At 34.6% G+C, this 15,052-nt stretch overlaps 3 protein-coding genes across 4 annotated transcripts; all 3 read left to right on the plus strand.

Moving 5' to 3' along the window:
• Positions 1-942: 942 nt before the first annotated feature.
• Positions 943-1,698, plus strand: LOC128039255 (NAD-dependent protein deacetylase SRT1-like). The gene is made up of 2 exons (XM_052627600.1): positions 943-1,125; positions 1,239-1,698. The coding sequence occupies exons 1-2, from the start codon at positions 958-960 to the stop codon at positions 1,452-1,454; spliced, it is 384 nt and encodes a 127-aa protein (XP_052483560.1). The 5' UTR covers positions 943-957; the 3' UTR covers positions 1,455-1,698.
• Positions 1,699-5,733: 4,035 nt separating this feature from the next.
• LOC105786712 (uncharacterized) lies at positions 5,734-8,529 on the plus strand. The gene has a single exon (XM_012613206.1). It carries the CDS (start codon positions 5,734-5,736, stop codon positions 8,527-8,529), a length of 2,796 nt encoding a protein of 931 aa, XP_012468660.1.
• Positions 8,530-8,931: 402 nt separating this feature from the next.
• Positions 8,932-13,833, plus strand: LOC105779069 (uncharacterized). Of its 2 annotated transcripts, none has more exons than XM_012602832.2 (2): positions 8,932-9,454; positions 11,046-13,833. In XM_012602832.2, the coding sequence occupies exon 2, from the start codon at positions 11,075-11,077 to the stop codon at positions 13,547-13,549; it is 2,475 nt and encodes an 824-aa protein (XP_012458286.1). In that variant the 5' UTR covers positions 8,932-9,454; positions 11,046-11,074; the 3' UTR covers positions 13,550-13,833. The 2 variants fall into 2 exon arrangements, with proteins under 2 accessions (XP_012458286.1, XP_052486818.1); XM_052630858.1 differs by lacking the exon at positions 8,932-9,454 and having other exon boundaries at positions 11,064-11,279; positions 11,591-13,833.
• The last annotated feature ends 1,219 nt before the right edge of the window (positions 13,834-15,052 follow it).

A 15,052-nucleotide genomic window follows, 5' to 3' on the forward strand; every position in this document is an offset into this window, starting at 1 on the left:
GTTTGGTTCAATGTATTGCCCTAATACGGGCCTATTACATTACAGAGGTATTCCTTATTTTCTCTGCTTTAACGCTGATTTCTAATACCTTCCAAAAGTAAGGATTAGCTAATCAGAGTCTGTTTTACCCTCCCCAGCCGTCTTCTCATTTCTTTCTCATTTCTCATTTCTTTCTCACGTCCGAAACATCTTCTTCTTTTTTTCATTTTTCTTTCCATTTCCTTCCAACCTTCTCCCTCCTTTTCATGCTTCTATCCTGACCAACCCTTTAACAAACCCTAACAAACCCTTCTAATTACATTTTCTTATGAAAAAAAACCACCTTGATGCCCATTCGTTGATGTTACTTAAAAAAAAGAGTTGTTGCAGGGGAGACCAAAGTCCATTTTCTTATTACATTTGTACATATGCTAATGCTCATTTTCTACATCCTTGTCTCGTTGAAGCAGTCCCCTAATACTGGGGTTTGATTGAAAATTAGCATATGTGGAAATCAAGTATCAAGTATCAAGTTTCGAATTTCAAGTCGAATTTAAACTCAAACTTATCAACATTGGAGCTTGGCTCAACTCAATTACACCCCTAATTTCTACTGCAGTAGTTAGTCGAATATAGATATGATATTTTAATCTAAATTATCTTTTTTATATTAGTCCACAAGCAAGTCCTGTCCCTCTCTTGAGCATTGTTTCTTGAATTTATCATTCATTTTGAATTTCCTATATAAATATCCACTACAAGGTAACTTTTAGAATGCCATATTTGTCTACCTCTTGTACTCTCTTGCACTTGAGTGTGGTTAGATACATATATACCCTAAACCCAATTAAACTAGCTTTCCTTTATAAGCTAATTTTTTATGAAATGATCTTTTTCAAAGTTCAACTTCGTTGAGCAAGCTAAGATGGCAAATAATTGGATTTATCCAACCTTTTTGATGCAGGTGAATGTAGGAGAATGTCATTACCAGCAACGTTAGTAGGGGAAACAGTGGGTGAAATGCTTCAAGCAAATCAATTTGCAAGACAGATCCTAGCTGTTGTTGATAACAAAACCAAGAATACTTCTGCGGATCCTAAAACTCCATTGACTGAACACAGGAAGCAAAGATGTCAATTTTTAAAGGTAATTGCATGAACCAATTGAGTTAAAACTCAAATTTTTCCGTTGTTTTTTTTCTGGTGTTGCCATGATATGTTCCCTGTTCTGCTAAAATATACTTGTCCTGGTGCTTCTAGTCTCTGATGGAAAAGGATGATTCGAAATGCGGGCAGAATGCGGTGGTGGAGAGGAAAACCATATTAGTCCCGAAAAGTGAGACCATAGTTCATGCAATTGTTAGGAATGTTAAAACATTTGACTACCAATTAAGCAATGGTGATATGAAGCCAATAAAAAAAGGTTTGAATGGTTTGAAAACAACTCGGAAGCAGCGATCCAAAGGAAGCAAGTGAAAAACGAGACTGTAGAGACTTGAGAGACAAAAGTGTTTGTATATGAGGTAAAATTGGATTAGATGGAGTGTGTTATATATATGTATATGGGACTGAGTGAATTTTGATAGGTATTAGCACTCGGATCTCTAAAAGCCAGCATGGTTAGTGTAACATCATCACCCAGTTTTATAGGGACAAGATTTTGGATATTATCTCAAACGTTTTAAGGCCTATTAACATATGGCATAAATTTTAAGCACAATCCCTATATTATTGTATAACCATAGATACAACCTCAATCTTTACCATTTTGGTTAATTTAGTCTGTAACATTTCGTTTTATTTCTTCTTCAATTCTATTTAGATTCTACCAGAAAGCAATTTCACATTTTTCTTTTTTAATATTACTAGGTTAATATTTTACTATACCTCTGTAGAACACTTGTCAATCTTTTGACTCTATTTGTGGAGTCTAAAAGTGTATCATTTAATTGTTTAAAGCACCATTTTCCAAATCTAATAAAATTCATCAAATTTATTTATTATATTTTCTTCATAATAAAATTGAAGAAAAAATGTGAGATTCCTCCTAATTGAAGAGAAAAGGACGAAAATTAAACCTATAATTTGCCCCAGATGAAACAAAGAGTTTGACCAATTAATTGGTGAAATCGAGTTTAGTAAGAGGAATGGTTTAAATGCCAAAAAATTGATTATATTTAATAATAATTATGTTATATTATATTTTATACTATTATATATTATAATTTTAGTAAATTCATATAAGAATATTTAATATTAAGAATTTTATTAAATCATATATTTTAATTAAAATATATTTAATAATAATTATGTTAAATTATATTTTATAGTATCATATATTATGATTTGAGTAAATTCATATAAGAATATTGATTATTAAGAATTTTATTAAATTATATATTTTAATTAAAATATATTTAATAATAATTATGTTTAAATATGATTAAATTTTATTATTGATAATAATAATCTTATTAAAATTTAAATAACAATAACAATAATCATTTACCAAAACAAATTTATGCTAAGGGTATTCTAGTCATTTTAGTTTTTTTCCATTATGCTATTACACCTCTATTCCATTCAACCAAACACAAGATTACTATTACGCCTCTATTCCATTACATTCAACCAAACAGTGGATTAGCTATTACACCTCTAATCCAATACACCTCTAATCCCAATACACCTCTAATCCAATACACCTATAATCCAATACAGCGAACCAAACGCACCCTTAACCTTAAAATCAGAATTTGAGATTTAATGTATTTACAGAATTTTTTTCAAAAATAATCTTTTGATATTGGATTGCATAATCATGATATTCACTCATTGAACATTGAGAATGTAAATAGTAAAATTAAGTAGATAAACATGAAACAGTCAATGAAGATGAAGGGAACTTAGTACACCAACATTGGACCATAATAATTCATGGGTTTCTTCAATTAACGTGGGCACATATTCCTTGAGCCAATGAGACCAATGTGGTTGTGAAAAAAATTTTGGAGGATGAAAAATAAATACAATAGCTCTGGAATTAATGAAACAAACTCAAAAAAGAATTAATGGTCATAATGGTCTCTAATTAAAAGCGAACAAAAGTGAAAATTTTTGGAAAAATCGAAAATGCGATTGTTCATTTTTTTGTACGATAGATGGTAAAACTTTGGGATTTGAATATTATTAAGCATGATTGTCCGTTACTAAAAGAATGTGGCTGTATATAATTTCTAAAATGTTGTTGGTTGGAATGTAAAAACTATGAATGAGATATTAGATTTTAAAAGTTCTAATTAAGAATAATGGTGATGATGTGAATGCAGTCTGTGAGATTGATGAGTAAAAAATTACATAATGAGATATTAAAGATTTTAATTATTGCATGATCAAAATGGAAAAAGAAGAAGATGATGTGGATGTTTAACAATTGACCTTGACTTCAATGAATTTATTTGTGCAGAGAAGTTATTAATAAATGAGATACCGTTGTTTCTTTATATATTAAACGTTACATTTAATTATGAAGTTGTGGGCTTTGTTTAACGAAATGGAATTATTGAGAATGAAGTTGGTGATATATGTTTATTGTATTTCATGAGATGAAAATTATAATTTCCTTGATATTTTTGAGAAGCGAACTGTGTCAATTCGGTATGACACTTAGAGAAGACAAAAATAAAAAAATTGGTATTGGTGGAGTGGATAATTAGATATTATAGGAAATTAAAAACACTTTTGAATTTAGGAAATTTTAATTTAGGAGTGGACTAAATTGTGATAGTGTAAGAAGTATTGGACTAAAGTGAAAATTTTAAAAGTAAAAATGATGAAATTAGATGAATGAGAAAAGAGTAAGAACTTGGAGTGTAAATTGTTCAGATTTAATTTAATTAAAATATAGAAATTAGTAGATGAAAATATTAGTAGTTGAAACTGATTTCACTATGCCAGCATAATTTATCGCATTAGCCGCTGTATCTAAAGAAGCATAATGATTAATAAATTTGTTTTATGATGTACCTCTATGACCTAAGCCAATTTCACCAATTTCTATCTATTGTGATAGTGTGGCTACTCTAGCAAAAGCATATAACCAAGTATATAAAGGAATGTCTAGACACATTAGATTAAGACATAGTTATGTCCAAAAATTAATTTCTAATGGAACGATCACTATTAATTATGTGAGGTCAAGTGAAAATTTGGCGGATCCTTTGATAAAAATTTTTGCTAGAGATATAGTCAACAAGACCTCAAAAGGGATGGGACTCAACCCATTAATTAGAGTCACCCATTACGGAAACTCGATTCAACGCTTGATATAACGTCAAGTCTTGAGTTCAATGAGACAAAGTATATTATTAGTATGTGACTTTTAGCACTATAAATAAATCCATCCTAAGATTAAAGTGCTAAGTACTCGTAATGATAAGGGAAGGATGAGTAATGTACTCTTAATAGACCCATAACATAAATATGTTAGAGTGTTATAATTATGAGAACACTCTTGATGAGATTTACCTATGTAAGTGGAAGTGTGGCCGCTTCTAAAAGCTCAAAGGCTTGGCTCTGACAACACTTATGAAAAGAGGACACAGACACATGACCATAATAGTGTCCCTGGATACTATGTATTGACTGATGTTGAAATAATTGTGTGAGATGTGTTCGATTAATCAAATGAAATAGTTGGTTCAAAGCTTAGTCTACCATGTAATTTCGATTAACTTTAACATGTTTTCACTAAGTGAACGTTCAATCGTAAGACACCTTTATTTATAAACAAATTGATTTCCAAAAACATCAAAATCTAAAATATTTTGAAAATGGGGAGAGATTGTTGGAACATTTTCAAATATTTATAGTGTTCCAATAACTATAAATGAATTGATGAAATTAATCAAATCATAAATCTTTTGGTCATTGATCGAAGTTATATCATTTGATTTTGAAAGAATTATTCAAACAATATTGTTTGAATAGTTATAATATTAAATGAATAATTTTATATTTTTAAAGACATTATTATTCAGAAAAGACGCCTATTGAAAGATGTTTCTTTGAAGAGAGATGGAAATTCCTATAAATAGTAATGAGTTTTTATTGTATCCTTCGAAGAATTTTTTTGCACACCGAAAATAGGTGAGGGTGAATATAAATAGTGGTTTGATACACGTCTTGAAGCCTTATCCTATTTCTTGTTTTTTTGTTCAAGTTCCGTTCGTGTGTTCGAGTGTTTCCTCACCGAAGTTTTTGTACTAACACTTGTTTTGTCCAAAAGAAATTATTTGATTTGGTCAGCATCTATTCCCTCAATCAGTCTATAGAATGTGGAGAATTAGTTACTAGGCTCACTTTGTACGTTCAAAAATAAAAGAAAATCTAAATTTATAAATGATTTATGTTTCTCATTCTTGTATGCAAGTAATTTAGGATGAACTAGAGAAAATATTGTCATTTTCCATTTATTATTATACAATTTATGTCAACATTTAATAAGTTGCTTTCTAATCAATTCCAATGATACCTTCTTGGCATATATGCATATCAGTTTCAGAAATTAGAAAAATGTTTGTAGCAAATTGTCTCCACATGCAGTCTTTGTCCAATCTCTAATAAACAAACATTTCGGTTTTGGATGCTTCAACTATATAAAATATGTAAACTTGAAAATGACAAATTCAACAACAACGAAAAATCAGTCACACATCAAAAAACTGATTGTTCCTTCTTTGGAATTGCAGAGGCAATGAAACCTTCAATGTGTCTATGGCTATGTACACTCAAAATTTCCTTTCTTTGCTTTAGTTTCTCAGTGAAGCCTGTCTCATCTGTTCTACACTCTTACTCTGATCATTGTTTTTCAATTGTTCCTGAACCAGTCCCCATCTCCGAACCTCCCGGTTACGAGTTTGGTTCATTTGGTCCATCCCAATCTGGTTTTTACTACTCTGATGGAGATTTCAGAGTTGTTAGTTCAAACATAACCAGGTATACAAATTCATTCTCGTTTTACACCGCTGCGGTGAGCCAAACAGATAAAGATGGTGTGTTTATGATCGAAGGAAGCTTTGAGCTCCAAAGTCCATTTGTTTTACAAAGCCTCTTATACGGAAGTGGATCATCAAAAGGTTCAGTTTCCACACCTCACATACCGCCTACGGTTGCTGATTATACGAATCCGTTTATTTTGAAGCTGCACGGCTTCTGGTACGAATCCCTGGGGGAACTTTGTATGGTTGGAACAGGTTCTTCATACTTGAAAGAAGGTACTCTGCTTACACCTGTAGCTGTTCTTAAGCTTCATAATATCAAGACTTCAAGTAGCATTACTAGTTTGATTACTGGCACTTTGGAGAGTTTGAGTCCTAGCAATGATAGTAATTATTTTGAACCAATCTCCATATTGTTGTTCCCACAATTGAACTACAAGTTTACCTTTGTGTCTGGAGATTCCGCTGACGAGCTTTCCGATGGAAGTGATCCCGAAAAGAATTTACCAGTATATGATGTGTTGCCAGGAAGATCCTTTTGTTCAAAGTTCACAAGCCTTGTATTTAGAAATGTATATAATTTGCAGTATACAGGGTGCAGATCCAACAAGAAGTGTCTCCCTCGAGATGGGGTGATTGCCAATTTGCCCGGTTCTATGTCTTTAAGTGCCGTTGATTGTTCGGATGTTCTAAAGAGAGTTCAGATTTTGCTAACGTTTGATGATAATATCAAGCTTTCAAGGCACGAAAAGCGTTTTGATCCCAACACAACATTGATCGGAGAAGGAATATGGGATGATAAGAAGAATCAGTTGCATGTTTTGCTTTGTCGGTTTCTCGACATTGGAAACTCTTGGTCTAATGCACATGTTGGGGATTGCACAACAAGGTTGAGCTTGAGGTTCCCTGCAATCTGGTCAATCAAAGAGACCAGTACCATAATGGGGCAAATTTGGACCAACAAAACCGTGGATGATTCAGGTTACTTTGAAAAAGTTGTGTTTCGAAGTACTGAGAATCGCATCGATACTCTTTATAGATCAAAGTACGAATATACTGAACTTGACAGAGTAAGTAATTTATGCACGGAAAAGAAACTTGCAAGAAACAAGAGACAAAGGTACCCTAGTCCCAAATTTTCCGGGATGAGGTTCAGCATATCGGTTAAAAGTTCAAAAGGAAGGACTGGATGGGGTTTTGCAGATGCTCTGACCGTGAATAATCAGTTGTACAAGCACACCCACCTTATGTTTGCTGCCATCAATGATGACTTCGAGAGGCTTACAAGGTGGGAACCTCAGGGCCGAGTCAACATTAGCTACATTATAGACATCAAATGGCACACTCCTCCGAAGTTAACTAATGAAGGTAGTGCATCTATTGCACTTGATGAGAAAATGGAGATCACTGCTGAAGGGATTTATGATGCTGACACAGGAGGCTTGTGTATGGTTGGCTGCAGAAAGATTGCATCGATTGATCAGTTTGGAAATGCTTCTATGGACTGTGACATTATTCTTAACTTTCAATTTGCTCCGGTAAAGGGGTTCAAGAACGAACGGTATATTCGGGGAAGAATCAGAAGCATACGAGAGAAATCTGATCTTCTTTATTTTCATCCTCTAGATGTGTCTTCTGTTGCTTACAGCAGGGAGCAAGCTAGGCATACCATTTGGACCATGGATCTTGAGATTGCCATGGTTGTAATATCTCAAACACTTGTATGTCTATTTGTGAGATCTCAGCTCTATCATTCGAAAAGGCAGCCAAATAGACTCCCCTTTACTTCACTTGTTATGCTTGTGATCTTTACCCTGGGCCAACTGATTCCTCTGGTTCTTAACTATGAGGCCTTATTCCATCAAAAGAATGATCAGGGTACCGTGTTGTTTCAAACCGGCGGATGGCTCGAAGTAAATGAGATAATCGTAAGGATAACTTCAATGGTAGCTTTCTTGTTGCAGCTCCGTATTCTCCAGCAAGCATTTTTGAGTAGATCGAACAACAGAAACGGAAAAGGCCTATGGTTTGCTGAGAAAATGACCTTGCTTGTCACACTACCATTGTATCTTTATGGTGCATTCGTTGTTCTGCTTGCCGATAGGGGGAACTATAGATGCGACACTGTGTTGCTTCCCACTCGTCCAGTTGACTACTGGCAGCGTTCGACTTGGGATGACCTGAAATCATATGCAGGTTTAATCTCAGATGGTTTCCTTTTGCCCCAAATACTGTTCAATATATTCTCGAGCTCTAGAGAAAATGCACTTAGCCCCTCGTTCTATATCGGTACCAGTCTGGTTCGGTGGCTGCCGCATGCATATGATCTCTACTGTGACCACAGCTATGTTGAATACAAGGGAACATCAATTTACGCGAACCCTGCAAAGGATTTTTTCTCCACTGCATGGGATGTCGTTATCCTTATTGGTGTTTTGCTGTTAGCTGCAATCATTTACTTGCAACAGCAATTTGGTGGTTGCTGCATTGTTCCAAAGAGATTTAGCTGGCGGAAAAGCTATGAAAAAATCCCAGCGGTGGGCCAATCATAAGTCCCTCACAAGTTTAGTGCTTAATTTGGTGTGTGTTTCCCAGTCAGTGTCTATCTACTATGTATGTACCCCAAGAACTTTTGCTTTTGGTTCAAAAAATGTTTCCTAAAAATGTAATTTGATTCAAAAGAGTGTTAAGACATATCCAGCTAACTATCGCATCAAGTCCCATTAGAGAGATTACTCCGCCAAGCACCACTCTCGTCCATGATTAAGGTAATGCCAAGCTCTATCACTCTAGTAAGACCCCTATCATTCATAATTAACATGCTTTGTAATTCCATCACATCAACTTATATCATTGACTTAACCAGAAATCTACACTGCATATCCTAAGTGACAACCTGCCAACCAAGAAAAGACATGTGGCCTACGCATATCTCCCTTGAATAAATCTCCAAAGCTCGTGAAGAGAGAGAACAACATTATCAACTAACTTCTTCCCCTCTCCCCTCTAGCAATTCCTAAACCCCTCCTCTTCCGTGAACGCCATTTGCACCTGTCGACCCACTGAGTGAACTGTCACCAAAGACATCCTATAGTTGCATCCTTTTATATTCCATCTTCCATTTATTAGCCGGCATAGATCTCATGAGACCCGCCCAGCCCACTATTACTACGAAAAAAGCCCTGCCCTTTTCCTTCGCTACTAGGAGAGTAAGCAACCTCTATTAGCGCCAGGCCTTGAGTCGAATTGATCGTGTCATGTGCAACGTCCATCAATGATGGTTCATTAATGTCCATTGATTTAGACTCCTTCCCCCTTCCCAACTACGAATAAGATCGAGAGGAGCCCGAAAGCCCTGGGCAGATCGGCCGGGTCTTTCCCTGTTGTTCTGTTCCCGTCACGATAAAGGCGCACGGAAGAGGTATGCCCAGCGCGCGGAGGATCCGTTGAGAGTTTCTGTTGTCTCGGTAGGGAACTGTACGATCTTTTCCTTTTCCTTTTAAGGCTATAATCTTCTCCATTTCTTTAGTTTTCTAGAAATGTCGTTAAGTGATACTTGAAATCGCTGTTTGAGCAGTTGTTTATTACTTTTGAAAAATGTTGAAAAAATATTTTTGAAGGGTGATTTTAAAAAATTTAGTTTAAAATTTAAGTGTTCAAATATATATTTAAATAATAGTTAATATTATTATATTTTAATAAAAATATAAAAATTATTATAATTTTTAATATTTTAATATATGAAATATAAAGTTTAAATATTTTAAGTAATAAATATTAATTATTTATAAAATTTAATTAGAATATATAAATTATATTTTAAATATTTAAATATAATGATTAAATATTTGTAATTAGTATTTTAAAAATATTTTTTTATTTTTAATTAATGATTTTAACACAATTGTAATTAAATACCAAGAAAAAAATAAAAATACTATATTATTGGAATGATGAAAAAATAATTAAGCACCAAAAGTATTTTTGAGAGGGGAAAAACTAAAATTTTTAACTTTTCATTTTCAGCTCATTTTCAAAAGTGACAGCTTGTTCTTCACAGCTTTTCTTTCAAATATTTTTAGAGTCAAAAGTGTTTTTTTTAAGCTGGGCTAAGTCTAAAAGACATATTCGTTGCGGATTTGGGATTATACAAATTATGTTAACATTTAATAAGTTTCCAGCAGAAAAGAGACAATGCAGGCCTGTTAAAAAAAAGAGATTACAATGACATTCTGGACTTCTGATGCAGTCTTTATCCACTCCATGATAAACAAATTTTTTGATTCTGGAAGCTGGAAACTTGTAAATGACAAATTCAGCAAAACTCATTTCTGATATATGTACCACAACTTCATTTACACTTCAAAAAACTGTTTGTTCCTGTTTTGAAATTACATAGGCGATGAGACCTTCAATGTTTCTATGGCTATGTACGATCATTGTTCTCCGATTGTTCCCGAGTCAGTCCCCAATTCCAAACCTCCCATTTACGAGTTAGGTCCATTTATATAATAAATTATTATTATACAAATTATGTCAACATTTAATAAGTTTCCAGCAGAAAAGAGACAATGCAGGCCTGTTAAAGAAAAATATCTACTCGGGGAGATTCCAATGACTTTCTGGACTTTTGATGCAGTCTTTATCCATTCTATAATAAACAAATATTTCGATTAAGTATGCTGGAAACTTGACAGTGACAAATTCAACAAAATTCATTTCTGATATATGTACCACAACTTCATTTACACATCAAAAACTGATAGTTCCTTCTTTCAAATTACAAAGGCAATGAAACCTTCAATATTTCTATGGCTATGTACGTTCCAAATTTCCTTTCTTTGCATTAGTTTCTCAGTGAAGTCTGTCTCATCTGTTGCACACTCTTACTCCGATCATTGCTATTCAATTGTTCCTGAGCCAGTCCCCAAATCGGAACCTCCTGTTTACGAGTTTGGTCCATTTGGTCCATCCCAGTCTGGTTTCTACTACTCTGATGGAGATTTCAGAGTTGTTACTGCAAACATAACCAGGCATACAAATTTATTCTCGTTTTACACCACTGCAGTGAGGCAAACCGATAAAGATGGCGTGTTTATGATTGAAGGAAGCTTTGAGCTCCAAGGTCTTCTTGAAAGCATCTTATACGGAAGTGGATCATCACAACTTTCAGTTCCACCTCGCGTGCCACCTGCAGTCGCTGATTATTCAAACCCGTTCATTTTAAAGCTCCATGGCTTCTGGTCCGAATCTTCAGGGGAACTTTGTATGGTTGGAACAGGTTCTGCATTGTTACAAGAAGGTACTCTGCTTACACCTGTAGTTGTTCTTAAGCTTTATAATATCAAGACTTCAAGTAGCATTACTACTTTGATTACTGGCACTTTGGAGAGTTTGAGTCCTAGCAATGATAACAATTATTTTGAAACAATCTCCATATTGATGCCTCCACAATTGAATTACAAGTTCACCATTGTGTCCGGAGATTCCGTGGATGAAATTTCCAGCGAAAGTCATTTCAAGGAGAATTTTCCAATAGACAGTGTACTGCAAGGAAGATCCTTTTGTTCAAAGTTCACGAGCCTTGTATTTAGAAATGTATTTAATTTGCAGTATACAGGATGCAGATCCAGCAAGAAGTGCCTCCCAGGTGATGGGGTGATTGCGAATTTGCCTTGTTCTATCTCTTTAAGTGCCATTAATTGTACGGGTGTCCTAAAGAGAGTTCGGATTTTCCTAAAGTTTGATGATAATATCAAGCATTCAAGGCATGACAAGCGTTTCGATCCCAGCACAACATTGATTGGAGAAGGAATATGGGATGATAAGAAGAATCAGTTGCATGTTTTGCTTTGTCGGTTTCTTGATATAGAAAACTCTTGGTCTAATGCTCATGTTGGAGATTGCACGACAGGGTTGAGCTTGAGGTTCCCCACAATATGGTCTATCAAGGAGACCAGTACCATAATGGGGAAAATTTGGACCAACAAAACTGAGGATGATTCAGGTTACTTTGAAAATATCGTGTTTCGAAGTACTGAGAATCACATGCATGCTCTTCCTGATTTAAAGTATGAATACACTGAACATTACAGAGTAAGGAATTTATGCCCGGAAAAGAAACTTGGGAGAAACAGGAAACGAAGGTATCCTAGTCCCAATTCAATCGGGATGAAGTTCAACATGTTGGTTGAAAGTTCTGAAGGAAGGACTGGATGGGGTTCTGCTAATGCTCTAACCGTGAATAGTCAGTTGTACATGCATGCCCGTCTTAGTTTTGCTTCTATCCGTGATGACTTCTCGAAGCCTACAAGGTGGGAACCTCAGGGCCGTGCCAATATTAGCTACAGGATAGATATCAAATGGCACACTCCTCCGAAGTTAACTGACGAAGATAATGCATCTATTGTACCAGATGAGAAAATGGAGATCACTGCTGAAGGGATTTATGATGCTGACACTGGAGGCTTGTGTATGATTGGTTGCAGAAAGCTTGACCAACCGCTCGGAAATGCTTCTATCGACTGTGGCATTCTTCTTAACTTTCAATTTGCTCCAGTAAAAGGGCTGGAGAACGGAGGTTATATTCGGGGGGAAATCAAAAGCATAAGGGAGAAATCTGATCTTCTATACTTTGATCATCTAGATGTGTCTTCAGTTGCTTACAATAGGGAGCAAGCAAGGCATACCATTTGGACCATGGATCTTGAGATTGCCTTGGTTGTAATATCTCAAACACTTGTATGTCTATCTGTGAGATCTCAACTCTATCATTCGAAAAGGCATCCCAATAGACTCCCCTTTACTTCACTTGTTATGCTTGTGATCCTTGCCTTAGGCCAACTGATTCCTCTTGTGCTTAACTATGAAGCTTTATTCTATCATAAAAACGATCAAGGTACCGTGTTGTTTCAAACCGGTGGATGGCTCGAAGCAAATGAGGTAATCATAAGGATTACTTCAATGGTAGCTTTCTTGTTGTATTTCCGTATTCTCCAGCAAGCATTTTCAAGTAGATCAAAAGATGGAAACGGAAAAGGCCTATGGTTTGCTGAGAAAATGACTTTGCTTGTGACACTACCATCGTATGTTTCTGGTGCAATCATTGTTCTGCTTGTCGATAGGGCAAACTATAAACGCGACATCGTGTTGCTTCCCATTAGTCCCGTTGACTACTGGCAGCGTTCGACTTTGGATGACCTGAAATCGTATGCAGGTTTAATCTCAGATGGTTTCCTTTTTCCCCAAATACTGTTCAATATATTCTCTAACTCTAGAGAAAATGCACTTAGGCCCTCGTTCTATATCGGTACCAGTCTGGTTCGGTTGCTGCCACATGTATATGATCTTTACTGTGACCACAGCTATGTTGAATACAAGGGAACATTCATTTATGCGAACCCAGCTGAGAATTTTTTCTCCACTGTTTGGGATGTGATTATCCCTATTGGTGTTTTGCTGTTTGCTGCAATCATTTATTTGCAGCAGCAATTTGGTGGTTGCTGCATTGTTCCAAAGAGATTTAGATGGTCAGAAAGCTATGAGAATATCCCAGTGGTCAGTGAATCATAAACTTGTCATAAGTTTAGTAATTCATTTGTTGTGTATTTCCCGGTTAGTGTCTGTCTCTTTTGTGCGTATTTTAGGGTGGGTTTGGATAGGCGATTAGGTGTAGTACGTTTAGCTTATTTTTTGTCTCACGCTACAATATTGCTATTGTATCTAATCTCACCATCATCGCTGTCCATTCAAACTCACTCTTAATCTCTTGTAGCTCTTCGACTTTGGTGCTTGATATTTACAATATCAAAATTTGAATATCAAATAAAATAAGTCTGGATGAACTGGGTTTGAAACTTGAGGCATTTGCTTTTTCTAAAATGACTGATGGCTGTAATTTGACATTTTCTCCTACTTCATAAGTTGGGGAATAAGGGACAAAAAGATCAATGTCGATTTTTATTTATCATTTTTAAAGAGTAAATAATGGGTTTATTTTATAAATTGAAAGCATGGTTGAAAGTTTCAGCCATATCAAAGTCAACATCAGGAAAAGTCTTCAAACCCAAGACTGGGCCAAAATTTAGCTTGGACCCACCCCTTAGCTCCATTATCTGTTTTCCGAGTGGCCATTCTTTGTTTTCATATCATAATCATATATTTTCTAATTTTTATATAAATTTTGATTTTTTTAATGTTTTTATTTCGTACTCAAGGGAACTCTAAATTTTTCTTTAACGTATTTGATATGGCAGGATTTGGTTTAGAGTTATCATGGGTCGGGTCAGCAAAAAAATTAAGTTATTTTTTAGGTCTGAGTTCGACTTAAAGAATAGGTTTAAAATTTTATCTAAGTTTAATCTGGATAAAAAATAGTTAATTTGAACTCGACTTGGTCCGCCTGTATTAATTTTTTAATTATTTTTATATAAATATAAATTTTAAAAAATATAATAAATCAAATAGACTAAAAACATTAAAATAAATATTTCGTAACAAGTTGAAAATATATATAAAAAAATTTTATATTTAAATAACACTAACATAATTACCACTTAACAAACAAATACTTCTAAAATAGTAGCAAAATTAACAATAAAATAAGAGTTATACAATATCTAAAAAATAATAACAAAATAGTAGTAATATAATAACAAAGTGGTAGCAAAACAAAAACATAACAGTAAATAACAACAAACAACAGCAGAATTTTTGTCAAATTAGGGCTAACCAAAAAAATCTTGCTCGAGACCCAACCCATTTTCTAAATGACTCTTTTTTTTCTAAACTCATTTTTCAAACCTAATTCTTACAAAAAAATTCTGTTACTTTTTAAGTGAATCTTCAGATTTGGGTGAATCACCCGGCACATATTTTTTTTCCTTACCTATCTAAATTCCACAAAACCCATTAATTTTCAAAGATAATTAATGACATTAACCATTTAGCTATGCTTTCATTGGTTCCATCCAAGACTAAGCAGAGTAAACACTCCATAGAAACGATTAATGTAAGGGTCCCAGAAGACTTTTGCTGCTGAATGAAACAAATAAACGAGACTCACCTAACCAAACC

The sequence above is a fragment of the Gossypium raimondii genome, chromosome 1 (genome assembly GCF_025698545.1).
Source record: "Gossypium raimondii isolate GPD5lz chromosome 1, ASM2569854v1, whole genome shotgun sequence".
Taxonomy (NCBI): Eukaryota; Viridiplantae; Streptophyta; class Magnoliopsida; order Malvales; family Malvaceae; genus Gossypium; species Gossypium raimondii.

Excerpts from the sequence above, each read along its gene's own strand:
- LOC128039255 (XM_052627600.1), top strand. The coding sequence starts at position 958 with ATGTCATTACCAGCAACGTTAGTAGGGGAAACAGTGGGTGAAATGCTT. Across the intron at positions 1,126-1,238 it reads AAAGATGTCAATTTTTAAAG|TCTCTGATGGAAAAGGATGA; the intron begins GTAATTGCATGA and ends TGGTGCTTCTAG.
- LOC105786712 (XM_012613206.1), top strand. The coding sequence starts at position 5,734 with ATGAAACCTTCAATGTGTCTATGGCTATGTACACTCAAAATTTCCTTT.
- LOC105779069 (XM_012602832.2), top strand. The coding sequence starts at position 11,075 with ATGATTGAAGGAAGCTTTGAGCTCCAAGGTCTTCTTGAAAGCATCTTA.